This window comes from Schistocerca americana, chromosome 3 (genome assembly GCF_021461395.2).
Source record: "Schistocerca americana isolate TAMUIC-IGC-003095 chromosome 3, iqSchAmer2.1, whole genome shotgun sequence".
NCBI classification, from domain to species: domain Eukaryota; kingdom Metazoa; phylum Arthropoda; class Insecta; order Orthoptera; family Acrididae; genus Schistocerca; species Schistocerca americana.
Window position 1 is genome coordinate 400043767 of NC_060121.1, and position 13334 is coordinate 400057100.

At 42.8% G+C, this 13334-nt stretch overlaps 1 protein-coding gene across 1 annotated transcript in view; it reads left to right on the forward strand.

Moving 5' to 3' along the window:
• The window catches only part of LOC124606114 (carbonic anhydrase-related protein 10-like), a 719303-nt gene that overhangs the window by 629995 nt on the left and 75974 nt on the right, over positions 1–13334 (forward strand). The window contains exon 10 of the mRNA XM_047138077.1: positions 5371–5517. Within this exon, the coding sequence (XP_046994033.1) occupies positions 5371–5517 (147 nt within the window). The remainder of the gene's footprint in view (positions 1–5370; positions 5518–13334) is intronic.

Below are 13334 nucleotides of genomic sequence, written 5' to 3' on the forward strand. Positions count from 1 at the left end.
GCACCCGGCGCGGCCCACCGCGCCACCACACCAGGCCTACACTGGCGCCACCTCCCACGGATCCCATTGCAAACCCGGACACCCGCGCACTGCCGAATCAATATGCCCGGCCAGCCGCTGCTAGAGTTTTATTGCCCGCACCGATATTGCCGAAAAATTAGCGCAATGCCGTGAAATGGAATGAGAATATCAAAAGTTATGCGGGTGGCGTCCGGATTATATCTGATCACAATTACGCCTTTTTGTTGTCACAATGCGCGCCGGAAGAATAATTTATTCCTGGCGCCAGCACTCGACAGCGCCAGTAGGCCGCGCGTGCAATTCCGCGCCCGTTGTTTTCTGAGTGTTACACGCACTGTTGCTCCGACGATTGTTCGGCTGAAAGAATTTCCGGAGCCGTGTCCAGTAGGCGAACCGACATTTAAATGCTTTTTTTTTTTTAAGTGCACGAGCTCAATGACGTTGCTGAAACGTCGCCCTTTTGTCCTGTCATGTGCAATTTCAAGATCACAGCCAGCGAAAATAAAACTCTGATAACTGCGTGCTGTTCGACTCTTCTATGTTCACAAACGTGGATTTGCCACTTCACAGTTCGCTTTCACGCCACACTAACTTGCGTTAAATTCTACCAGTGGGTATTCAGGCAGAACTTCATTCGTGCTATTCTGCAATAGAAACAACGTTTCCTGATTACACTACTTTTATTTCATGTATCGTCAGGACTTAACCCTGTGCCCATGTTTAGTTGAAAAAAAATTAGGTTGTCTAAGAAAGAACGTGTTGTTGATGTGTATCGCCTTTCTTAGTTGTCGGTGGTGTCAAACGATTCCGGAGTTCCAGTGCACCACTAGAAGTTATCCATTTGCCATCATGAGTCTGGGAATGTTTATAATATCATCTTTAACACACGACATTAAATCGTTAGCAAAGCCCATCATTATGTCAAAAAGTAATGTAGTTTTTGTTCTAATTTTAAAAAAAACTTTTAATATTGTTCTTAGTCTTAAAAAGCGAACTTTCTTTAATAAATGACATAAAATCATTATATGACACTACAGTTATTACCATCAAGACACTAAAGGCAACACCTTGTTGATGTAAAAATTCTTCTCAGATTCTTGCCGTTTTTACAGTTTGGTTACATTTGCTGCACAAGTGTCCATAAATAATACGTAATCATACATATGTTCCGGTCTGTTGCTTGATATTCTCTGGATTCTGGTTATCAACACGCTTATCTCTTTAATTTCTTTCAGCATTTGTTCGTCACAATTTCTTTCAGTCCTGGACGTTTTTGTGGCTCTACTTCATATATACAACTGTACTGCTTCTAATTCTTTCTTTTTCTGTTTCCCCGTAACGCTCCCATCACAATCATAGCCGTAAATACTCAAAATAAATTTCTTGAATTTATTTCTCCTTTTTGTATTAAAGGGGTGTTTGTCAATAAATCACTTATTTCTCAAGGTTTGTTTGCGTCTTGAAATTCTTCTTTTAATATTCACTATACACTATTATTTCACAATCACTTACTAGAATTGTATTCAGTTGTTAATAGCATTCGTACATTAGGATTGTATTCCTCATCTTAATATTTGCCCTCACATGTTTGTCCGATTTAGCTCCCACCATTATTTTTAGTCGTGTCAGCATTTATTTTCAGTTTGTTGTTGTTGTTGTTGTTAATGTTGTTATTTCACTAAGTGATGTGACAAAATGTTAACATTAGTCTATGGTTAGGTCTTACGAGGGGATCTAGCAAGATATTATGTATCATTTTTTAACGTTGTTCTTATGATGGTTTAAGCCAGAGCCTTTAGATATCTCCAGTGTTAAAAAAGAAAAAAAACAGTCAATAAGGAAAACTACATTGACTAATGGCAATAATAACTGACTATATATCTTCACGAAAATGGCTGACTGGTTTGCAAATTATATGACAACCAGAAGCTGCGTTAAAATTACTTTAGTAATTAACTTATACAAGCAACTAAGCGCGGCTCTTAGAAAAGCTACGAAAAGCAGGTATTTGTTGACTGATATTGATCAACATTCGTTTGGCCCTTTGAAACATTAGCCAGTGCGTAGTATCAGTATCTACACTATTAAATCTCTATCCTGAGACCCGGAAGTCTGTACCAGTTGCAGTGCAGGGTCAAAAGAAAAATCCGATTTTCCGTACTTAACACAATTAATTAATTAGCGAATAAAAAATTTAAAATGCTATGATACTTTCTCAGTAAGAGGTATAATCTCACGATAAAAGTTTAACACAATAAGACAAGTATTAGTGTTACTGTGGGTCTCGACGGCGCGCAAATATCTGCACTTCATTCATAAAGTTTTGGAGAATGAAAGCACTTAGCGACAACCAAACCTTTTCCCGTTGTTCATGCACTAAAATTGCAGTACCAAGAATGACGTTTTGACTTATCGCCTCTTTACTACCAGCTCTATGCTCCATTTTCAGACAGTATCTACTTGTATCACCGAATGTGCCTGTAATATTATATTACTGTACGACGCATAGTTCAATACATATGAGGAATTATCATGCGTACGCGTAAAAACCTAGCTTTTTCTTAAAATGTGGCGAAATAAAACTTTAAAATCGTGTTTGACGTTTAAATGTTTTTTATTATTACGTCTATTCGCACACTCTTTGCAGACAGTATCTACCTATACCACTGAATGTACCTGAAAACAGTATGATGGTACGATACATAGTTCAGTAGATAAGACGTTACGAACACTGAGTTGCAAGAAAAAAGCAGCTTTTGCTTGAAATGGAAGGCAAGGTACACAGTCTGAATTCATCTGATCTATCATACTGGAAGCATTTAGCGACTTATAACCTAGGTACTTTAAACAGAGTTTCAAATCTTTTCCAAACTTTTTCTCGAACATGTGCTTAAAGGCAAAAATTTAGCACACTGACTAATTTGCAAAGTGATCAAATCTTTGAAACTGCTTTATACACGTGAATTCGATTCTTGGAGGTTTTACGAAAATAGCCAAGGCCTCGAAACTATGTTTACAATACGGATGTGAGTGAATGCTATATTTTATACCCATTACTCGCTGTTGTGAAACCAGTACTTTCCATCTAAGCGATAGATTACCACCGAAAACTTTTCGATAAACGTTCTGTGAACGGAAATGGGTAAAATATGTCAAAGCGTTGATTTCTTTGTTCCTGTAGCTAACAATGACGCGAAGAAGAAAGCTGACGAAATCTGCTGCCTGATAGGCCCCAATATATGTTTCTACCAGTTCAAATGTACAATATCTGTACACAAGAAGGTAGAACAGCAAAACCCAATCAATAACTTCTAAAATGGTGACATCGTCACTGGCGGGTAATTATTGCAATACTCTTGGGTATATAAAAGTTTATTTCCGTTTCGAATAAAATGTATTTCATTATATTCTGGCATCAGCGCGTGCACCATTATCAAATATAAAACTTACTAATGTAAAGTAAGTTTTGTCTGTTTATGATGCCGTCAGCGCGTATAATAAATTTCATTGCGGCTCTCACAGAAAGTCCCAATCAATTTAAGAAAAGATGCTGTTACTACAGTAACCAGGTGATGATTTCCAGCCGGCCGGGGTGGCTGAGCGGTTCTAGGCGCTACAGTCTGGAACCGTGCGATCGCTACGGTCGCAGGTTCGAATCCTGCATCGGGCATGGATGTGTGTGATGTCCTTAGGTTACTTAGGTTTAAGTAGTTCTAAGTTCTGAGGGACTAATGACCTCAGATGTTAAGTCCCATAGTGCTCAAAGCCATTTTTTGATGATTTCCAATTGCCTGACATCTAAAATTCCATCTTATGCACAGATACGAAATGTGCACGTAAGAAATCAACCACAACTAATTTCTACAGAAAACACATCATATAACATTCCGAACGTAACTGAATGGAAGAAATGCTGATAGATATACACTTAAGAGCCACAAAATCTGGTACACCTGCCTAATATCGTGTAGGGCCCCCGCGAGCACGCAGAAGTGCGGTAACACGACGAGGTATGGACTCTACAAATGTCTGAAGTAGTGCCAGAGGAAACTGACACCACGAATCCTGCAGGGCTGTCCATAAATCCGTAAGAGTACGAGCGGGTAGAGATTTCTTCTCAACAGCACTTTGAAAGGAATCCCAGATATGCTCAATAATTTTCATTCTGGGAAGTTTGGTGACCAGCGGAAGTGTTTAAACTTGGAAGAGTGTTGCTAGAGCCACTCTGTAGTAATTCTGTACCTTTGGGGTGTCGCATTCAAAAATAGTTCAATTGGCTGTAAGCACTATGGGACTTAACAGCTGAGGTCATCAGTCCCCTAGAACTTAGAACTACTTAAACCTAACAAACCTAGGGACATCACACACATCCATGCCCGAGGCTGTATTCGAATCTGCGACCGTAGCAGCAGCGTGGTTCCGGACTGACGCCTCTAGAACCACTCGGCCACAGCGGCCAGCTGATGTCGTATTGTACTGCTGGAGTTGTCCTTGTCCATCGGAATGCACGATGGCCATGAGCGTATGCAACTGATCAGACAGAATGCTTATGTGCGTGTCACCTGTGAGAGTCGTATCTAGATGTATCAGGGGTCCTATATAACTCCAAATAGTCACGCCCCACACCATTACAGAGCCTCCACCAGCTTGAACAGCAACTGCTGACATACAGGGTCCATGGGTTCGTGGGTTGTCTCCATACTCATACACGTCAATCCGCTTGACACAATTTAAAACGTTACTCGTCCGACGAGGCAATATGTTCCCAGCCATCAACAGTCCAATGTCGGTGTCGACGGGCCCAGGCAAGACCTAGACCTTTGTGACGCCCAGTCATTAAGGGTACACGATGGGGCCTTCGCCCCTAAAGCCCATATTAATGATGTTTCGTTGCAAAGTTTTGAACATGGCTGCTTTGTTCAGTGACCGTTTATAAATTAAAATTGAAACAAATGAGCTCTCGGTCACAATTTTTTAGTCTTACTAACGAGGTTTCAATACTTCTAAAGAGTGCCCTCATCAGAATTTAGACATTTAAATTGGTCTATAACATAATTACAAATTTATGGGAAGAAATTTTTTTATATAAAAAAGTGTAAGTACTTACTAACAATACAAGACAGAGGCAGTACTTACATGCCACGTATAAAATAAATAACAGGCCAGAAGAGCTTTAGTCACAAAATATTTAAGAGGAATGTGTGAAGGCGAGCCTCTAAGGGCTGCTCATACCTGTACAGGTTGCGTGGGCTCTGCTGGCTGATGCACGGGGCCGGGCAACAATGCTCCACCCTCCCACTGGATAGTGACTGCTGCCTGCTCAGTGCGTGTTGTTGGTTGTTGTTGCAGCTGCACGGGCTCCGGCGGCTGATGCAGGGGGACGGGCACCAGCCCAACGCGCCGCTGGGCAACAACTACCGGCCGCCACAGCCGCTCTTCCACAGGCCCGTGCGCACCAACATCGACTTCAACGTGAGGCGCAGCGCAGAGGCCCCTGTGCGTTGCTCGCAGAGTAAATGGACAAGTATACCTTGGACACATACAACTCTTTCACACACACTCACAAAGACAAGCACAGATGCTCCATCTTTCTTTCATGGACCATCTTTTCTCCTCCTCCTCCTCCTTTACAGCTACCTCTCCTGTATAATTACGATGCATTGTATCTCTGATTTTCTATCCCACAAGTCTGAATCAGTCGGATCAACAATATTGTCGACACAGACACACACACACACACACACACACACACACACACACACACACACACACACACACAAACACACACAGACGCAGACACACACACACACACACACACACACACACACACACACACACACACACACTAGTCCAGAGCTGACAAAAAAAAGGTGGTGGCGTTACAATGGATATAATTCCATCAACGAACATTATGTCTCTTACGACATAACATCGGAAGTTCACTGAGGCTTTTTGCTGATGATGCTGTAGTATATCGAGAAGTTGTAACAATGGCAAATTGTACTGAAATGCAGGAGGATCTGCAACGAAGTGACGCATGGTGCAGGGAATGGCAATTGAATCTCAATGTAGACAAGTATAATGTGCTGCAAATACGTAGAAAGAATGATCTTTTATCATTTAGCTACAATATGGCAGGTCAGCAACTGGAAGCAGTTAATTCCATAAATTATCTGGGAGTAGGCATTAGGAGTGAGTTAAAATGGAATGATCATATAAAGTTGATCGTCGGTAAAGCAGATGCCAGACTGAGATTCATTGGAAGAATCCTAAGGAAATGCAATCCGAAAACAAAGGAAGTAGGTTACAGTGCGCTTCTTCTCCCACTGCTTGAATACTGCTCAGCAGTGTGGGATCTGTGCCAGATAGGGTTGATAGAAGAGATAGAGAAGATCCAACGGAGAGGAGCGCGCTTCGTTACAGGATCATTTAGTAATCGAGAAAGCGTTACGGAGATGATAGATAAATTCCAGCGGAAGACTCTGCAGGAGAGACGCTCAGTAGCTCGGTACGGGCTTTTGTTAAAGTTTCGAGAACATACCTTCACCGAGGAGTCAAGCGGTATATTGCTCCCTCCTACGTACATCTCGCGAAGAGACCATGAGGATAAAATCAGAGAGATTAGAGCCCACACAGAGGCATACCGACAATCCTTCTTTCCACGAACAATACGAGACTGGAATAGAAGGGAGAACCGATAGAGGTAGTCAAAGTACCCTCCGCCACACACCGTCAGATGGCTTGCGAATTATGGATGTAGATGTAGATGTAGATGAATATGATAAAGAAACACTGTGTTCTTCAAAGCATTAGCAGACTTACAGGCAAAAAACGATTCCAAACGCATCTAGTCAAGAAAGTTAGATTCTGCCGTTAGTATGTGCCAACTGGCGCAAAATTATGGATAAAATGATTACATAATTCAGCTTACTTCTGATGACTGTGAATCCTACATTTTATACCAGTAGAGGCCTACTGAAATTTCAGGCTTCACGTGGGCTTAGAAGCTAAACCTGTCTGCTCGATGTTCGTTTCGACAGTTAACTATGATTATGTTACAAATACGCGTTCCGGTAGGGGGTTGGCTAAGAACATTTTTGTTGGTAATATGCAACCTTGAGACATGATATTGTTACAGAAGAAGACTTATTACTAATAAAGTTGTTCATAATCTAATTCGAAGGCTGAAAAGATGATGTGCACTTTATTTATTAAATAAATTGTGTCAGTGAATCCCAGTGCCGTTACTCAAACTCTCTATAAGCTGCCAGATACTTTCTTTGAATACGATTCTATGAACAAGTTTACACTAAATGAATGCCGCGAGGGATTAACCGAGCGGTCTAAGGCGCTGCAGTTATGGATTGTGCGGCTGGTACCAGCCGAGGTTCGAGTCCACCCTCGGGCATGGATGTGTGTGTTTATCCTTAGGACAATTTAGGTTAAGTAGTGTGTAAGCTTAGGGACTGATGACCTTAGCAGTTAATTCCCATAAGACACATATGAATATTTGAACTAAATGAATACGTAAATAGCACAGAGGATGTGATGTAATTCTGATTGATAGCTTAAAATTTGGAACTTACGATGTCAGTAGTCATTTTATTAAGGAATGGTCACAGCCATATAAAATTGACGGGTTTTGTTACATTAATGAAAGCTGTGATGACCCACCCTTTGAAATTATTTCATTTTCAAGGAATACATCAACACCTTATTGAACTACATTCCAGTCTATGATAGCTAGGCTGAATCTATCGATGTATAGCACGATGAACAAACAAGGAAAAATATCATTGGAATTTTATACAGCATTTCAGGTGTATCGAATTTAACATTAGGCTACTAGCTTCACTGTATAAGTGAAATTGTGAGCACGTAAAGCCGTGGTATTCTGAATGGTGGAGAGTCCATTGTATATAAATTTTCGCCACCTGTTTTCCACACGCAGCTAAATGAACGTTAGTAAGAACGATTATTTGACAAAGCGGAAAGTTTTTTGACTGTTGTGCATCATCTTTTCCTATTCTGTGATAATTTTTTCTCCTCAGCACACCATCTACGCTCAGATTCTTAGATAATCTACTCTAAATTCTTTCCTCTTTTCCTTAATTCTGATAATCTGTTTCATTTCTTCAAATTTTAGGACTACAGTATACTCTTACTCCTTTACTGTTCGTCAGAATGTTTTGCTAAATTTGTCTGAATGGTTTCTCTTGTGAAATGTTTTGCCGTTTCATTTATTTGTCCAGTTTACTTTTAACATTCTTCTGAATCCCCAAATTGTACATGATAACAGTTTCATCCTCTTCAGACCTTGCATGGTGCATATAGGACGTCCATGATGTGTCTCCATTAATTCCAAATCTTGCAGAAGTTCCCCGTCATAGTGATTACGAAAATGTAATGTAATACATTTCTTTATCCGTCGTTGACCTGGTAAGGGCACGGGCACGGGTACTGTTATCGGTCGGACGAATGTTTCACAGGAAACCTTCTTAACGAAAGAAAGAAAATCTGTCCCACCGACTCTGATTTCATTGAAGGAAAATGTCACAGTTTGAAAAGGGTTCGAGAAGGATATGCCGTTTCTTATTGAATGAATGGACCAATCAGGAATTAGCCTACAGTGACTAAGTGTTAACGCGAAAACCTCAAATCAGTATTCCCAGAACGGGAACGACATAGAAGTCCTTTCAAATGTAAAATCAGTGTCTTAATTACGACAATAATCTGATCCTTTGACTACCATCGTAAAAGAAGGAATCTACTCACTAACCACAGTCTGCAGAAGGTCATCAAATAGCACCACAAACTTCTTGGAAGTTTTAACATTCAGAAAAAAGGCAAAAGTGAACTCATAGACTGACCAGCATGAACATTATGCCCACCTACCTAATAGACCGTTTGTCTACCTTCGACATGTACAACAGCGGCGACGCGTCATGGCATGAAAGAAATGAGGCCTTGGTAAGTCGCTGAAGGGAATTGGCACCACATCTGCACATAAAAATCGCCTAGTTCCCGTAAATTCCAGGGACAGGGTGACGAGCTCTGACGCCACGTTCAATCACATGCCAGTTGTTTACGAGTAGGTTCAGACCTGGAGAATTGCGGGGGCAGAATATCAGTTGGAACTCGCCACTGTGTTCCTCGAGCCACTCTATCACACCTCTGGCCTTGTGATTTGGCGCATTATCTTTGGAAAAATGCCGCTGCTCTCTGGAAACATGATCGATGCCAAGGGCTGTACGTGGTCAGTAACCAGTGTACAACACTTCTTGACCGTCATGATGCCTTGCACGAGCTCCATTGGACCGATGGATGCCCACGTGAATGTTCCCCAGAGGATAATGGAGCCATCGCCATCTTGTCTCCGTTCCGCAGTACAGGTGTAAAGTTGTTCCCCTGGAAGACGACGGATTCACGCCCTCCCATCGGAAGGAAGAAGGAGATATTCATCAGACCGTGCAACGCTCAACGCTCTGTCACTGCCAACGTCGAGTGCAGATGTGTACGTGCCCATTTCATTCGTAGTTGCCAATGCCATGGTCTTATACTGGCACATGCATGGGTCGTCAGCTGCGGAAACCCATCGTCAGGAGTGTTCGGTGCACTGTATATTCAGATTTGTACTCTGTTTGGCATTAAAGTCTGTGAGTTACGCCACACTTCCCCACCTGTCCTACTTTACCAGCCTGCCCAGCCTACGATGTCCGACGTCTGTAATGACGGGTGACCGCCCAACCCCACTACTTCTAGACATGGTTGCACCTTGGTTTCGTCACGTCTTGAAGACACTAGCCACAGCACTCCTCGACCATTTGACAAGTCGAGCAGTTTCCGGGGCATCAGTATCTGCCCTCGGTCAAATGCAAATAGATCGCACCTTCTCCATTCTACACACGGACATCCCGCTCACAGATACTACATGCACCGTGCGTGTGTCTGATTAGCAATTCTTCCTCGCCAGGTGACGCTGCAAATCCCTGGATGGGTCCATATCGTAAATTGTAAATTTATGGTAAGATATTATGGGACCAAACTGCTTAGGTCACCGGTCCCTAAGCTTACACACTACTTAAACGCTGTGGTCAACACACACAACCATGCTCGAGGGAGGACTCGAACCACCGACGGGGGGAGTTACGTGGACCGTGACAAGACGCCTCTGACGACGCGGCTACGTTCATGTAGATAATAGGTCTGTGGTCATAATGTTCTGGCTGATCAGTGTATTTGGATGATGTACAGAACAGATTACAGGTAAAGAGTGATAAATAGTGTAGATAGCTGATGAAAGAGGGGACCCATTAGAGCTCTATCTTATGTGATTGGACCATTCGAAATGACCATATCGCGGGATGATCCCCATCTAGCACGGTCGGTATAGCTTTCATTCATTGTTGACTCAAAACAGAGTTGAACAGGTGACTAGAATGCTGTTTCGCCGGCTATCGCAGTACCTGAACCTCTAACGAGACACGTGACAGTGAACATTAGACTTTTTCTTTCAAGTCCCACTCCAAAATTACGTACAGGGATGGACGTGGAAGCGTTATCGTTGTAATGTTTACTGCAGTCTGGTGGCTCAAATGGTTCAAATGGCTCTGAGCACTATGGGACTTAACTGCTGAGGTCATCCATGCCCGAGGCCGGATTTGAACCTGCGACTGCAGCGGTCGCGCGTTCCAGACTGTAGCACCTAGGACCGCTCGGCCACACCGGCCGGCTGTCTGGTGGCCTTCATTCTTGATTGCTGAAGGAGAAAGCACCAATGTGGAGCACACAAGATATGGGTACAATCTACTATATCAACTCCTCGAAATTTAGGGCAACCTAAGCGGCAATCGGTTTACATAATGCAATCATTAGGAACCTCAATACTACTCGTACTTCATAACATTTTGCCAACTACGTTTGGTGAGTAGAAGATTGCAGTCATTTCACGATTTTTTACCAGTTACATTTTTCTGCATTTAGGAAATCAGATGCCACTTAAATTGGTTCGTCCCCAATGACACAGTTATGCTGTATACTATTATACAGTGTGTGTCTCGGGGCGTATCATATAGTCGTACAATCCGTGCGCCAACCAGTAACTTCAACTGCGCTCCACATAGTCTGTGTTTCTGTGGAGGGAGGCATCTGCCTAAGCCCCGATCCCCTGCACGTGTACCTGCCGTCAGGGATTGGCAGACGTAATAAATTCAGAGGCGGCCTGTGTCAGGTATTATCCTTAGTGCTGATATCGAGTTTTGTAGCACCGGAGATGAGTTGCAGCAGCCACGCCGGCACCCGGAAGGCCTTCCATGATTGACAACTGCCGGCGCTTGCAGGCACCAGCCTTGCGCATCCACACGGCTTCCCTCCTCCCTAACTCTACCCTCCCTCTCTCTCCTATTCTCTCTCTCTCTCTCTCTCTCTCTCTCTCTCTCTCTCTCTCTCTCTATCCCTCCCTGTTTATCACCTCTCTCTCTCTTGTATTTATTCTTTGATTCACTGCTACTTCCTCCTCTTACTCTCTCTACTCCTTGTTCAGTCCGTGCCCATTCTGTTCCATTTTCACTCAAATATAGCCGCACCTATTTTCTAATACCCTCTAAGAGACATACATACTCAACCACACACTATGTGTTTCATTCCCGTTCGTATTTATCAGTTAAGTGACACATTCCTTAATAAAACACGCCCGAGAATGATGCAAACCCAGTACCGTTGTATCTGATAAAGGAATTGAAACGTGCAATTAGACGAGTAAGTCGTGAGATTGCGATATGCACATATAGAGATGGTGGTATTATCGCCTACACAAGGTATGAAGTGATAGTACATTGGCAGTACTTTTGTAATCACGTAATTCATGTGAGATGGATGCCGACGTCATTGCCGGCCGAAGTGGCCGTGCGGTTAAAGGCGCTGCAGTCTGGAACCACAAGACCGGTACGGTCGCAGGTTCGAATCCTGCCTCGGGCATGGATGTTTGTGATGTCCTTAGGTTAGTTAGGTTTAACTAGTTATAAGTTCTAGGGCCCCCCCATGAACCATGGACCTTGCCGTTGGTGGGGAGGCTTGCGTGTCTCAGCGATACAGATAGCCGTACCGTAGGTGCAACCACAACGGAGGGGTATCTGTTGAGAGGCCAGACAAACGTGTGGTTCCTGAAGAGGGCCAGCAGCCTTTTCAGTAGTTGCAAGGGCAACAGTCTGGATGATTGACTGATCTGGCCTTGTAACAATAACCAAAACGGCCTTGCTGTGCTGGTACTGCGAACGGCTGAAAGCAAGGGGAAACTACAGTCGTAATTTTTCCCGAGGGCATGCAGCTTTACTGTATGATTAAATGATGATGGCGTCCTCTTGGGTAAAATATTCCGGAGGTAAAGTAGTCCCCCATTCGGATCTCCGGGCGGGGACTACTCAAGAGGATGTCGTTATCAGGAGAAAGAAAACTGGCGTTCTACGGATCGGAGCGTGGAATGTCAGATCCCTTAATCGGGCAGGTAGGTTAGACAATTTAAAAAGGGAAATGGATTAGTTAAAGTTAGATATAGTGGGAATCAGTGAAGTTCGGTGGCAGGAGGAACAAGACTTCTGGTCAGGTGACTACAGGGTTATAAACACAAAATCAAATAGGGGTAATGCAGGAGTAGGTTTAATAATGAATAGGAAAATAGGAATGCAGGTAAGCTATTACAAACAGCATAGTGAACGCATTATTGTGGCCAAGATAGATACGAAGCCCACACCTACTACAGTAGTACAAGTTTATATGCCAACTAGCTCTGCAGATGACGAAGAAATTGAAGAAATGTATGATGAGATAAAAGAAATTATTCAGATAGTGAAGGGAGACGAAAATTTAATAGTCATGGGTGACTATTAAAGAGGAAGCTGCCTGGTAGAATTTTGCACAGAGCACAACATAATCATAGCTAACACTTGGTTTAAGAACCATGAAAGAAGGTTGTATACATGGAAGAACCCTAGAGATACTAAAAGGTATCAGATAGATTACATAATGGTAAGACAGAGATTTAGGAACCAGGTTTTAAATTGTAAGACATTTCCAGGGGCAGATGTGGACTCTGACCACAATCTATTGGTTATGACCTGTAGATTAAAACTGAAGAAACCGCAAAAAGGTGGGAATTTAAGGAGATGGGACCTGGATAAACTGAAAGAACCAGAGGTTGTACAGAGTATCAGGGACAGCATAAGGGAACAATTGACAGGAATGGGGGAAAGAAATACAGTAGAAGAAGAATGGGTAGCCTTGAGGGATGAAGTAGTGAAGGCAGCAGAGGATCAAGC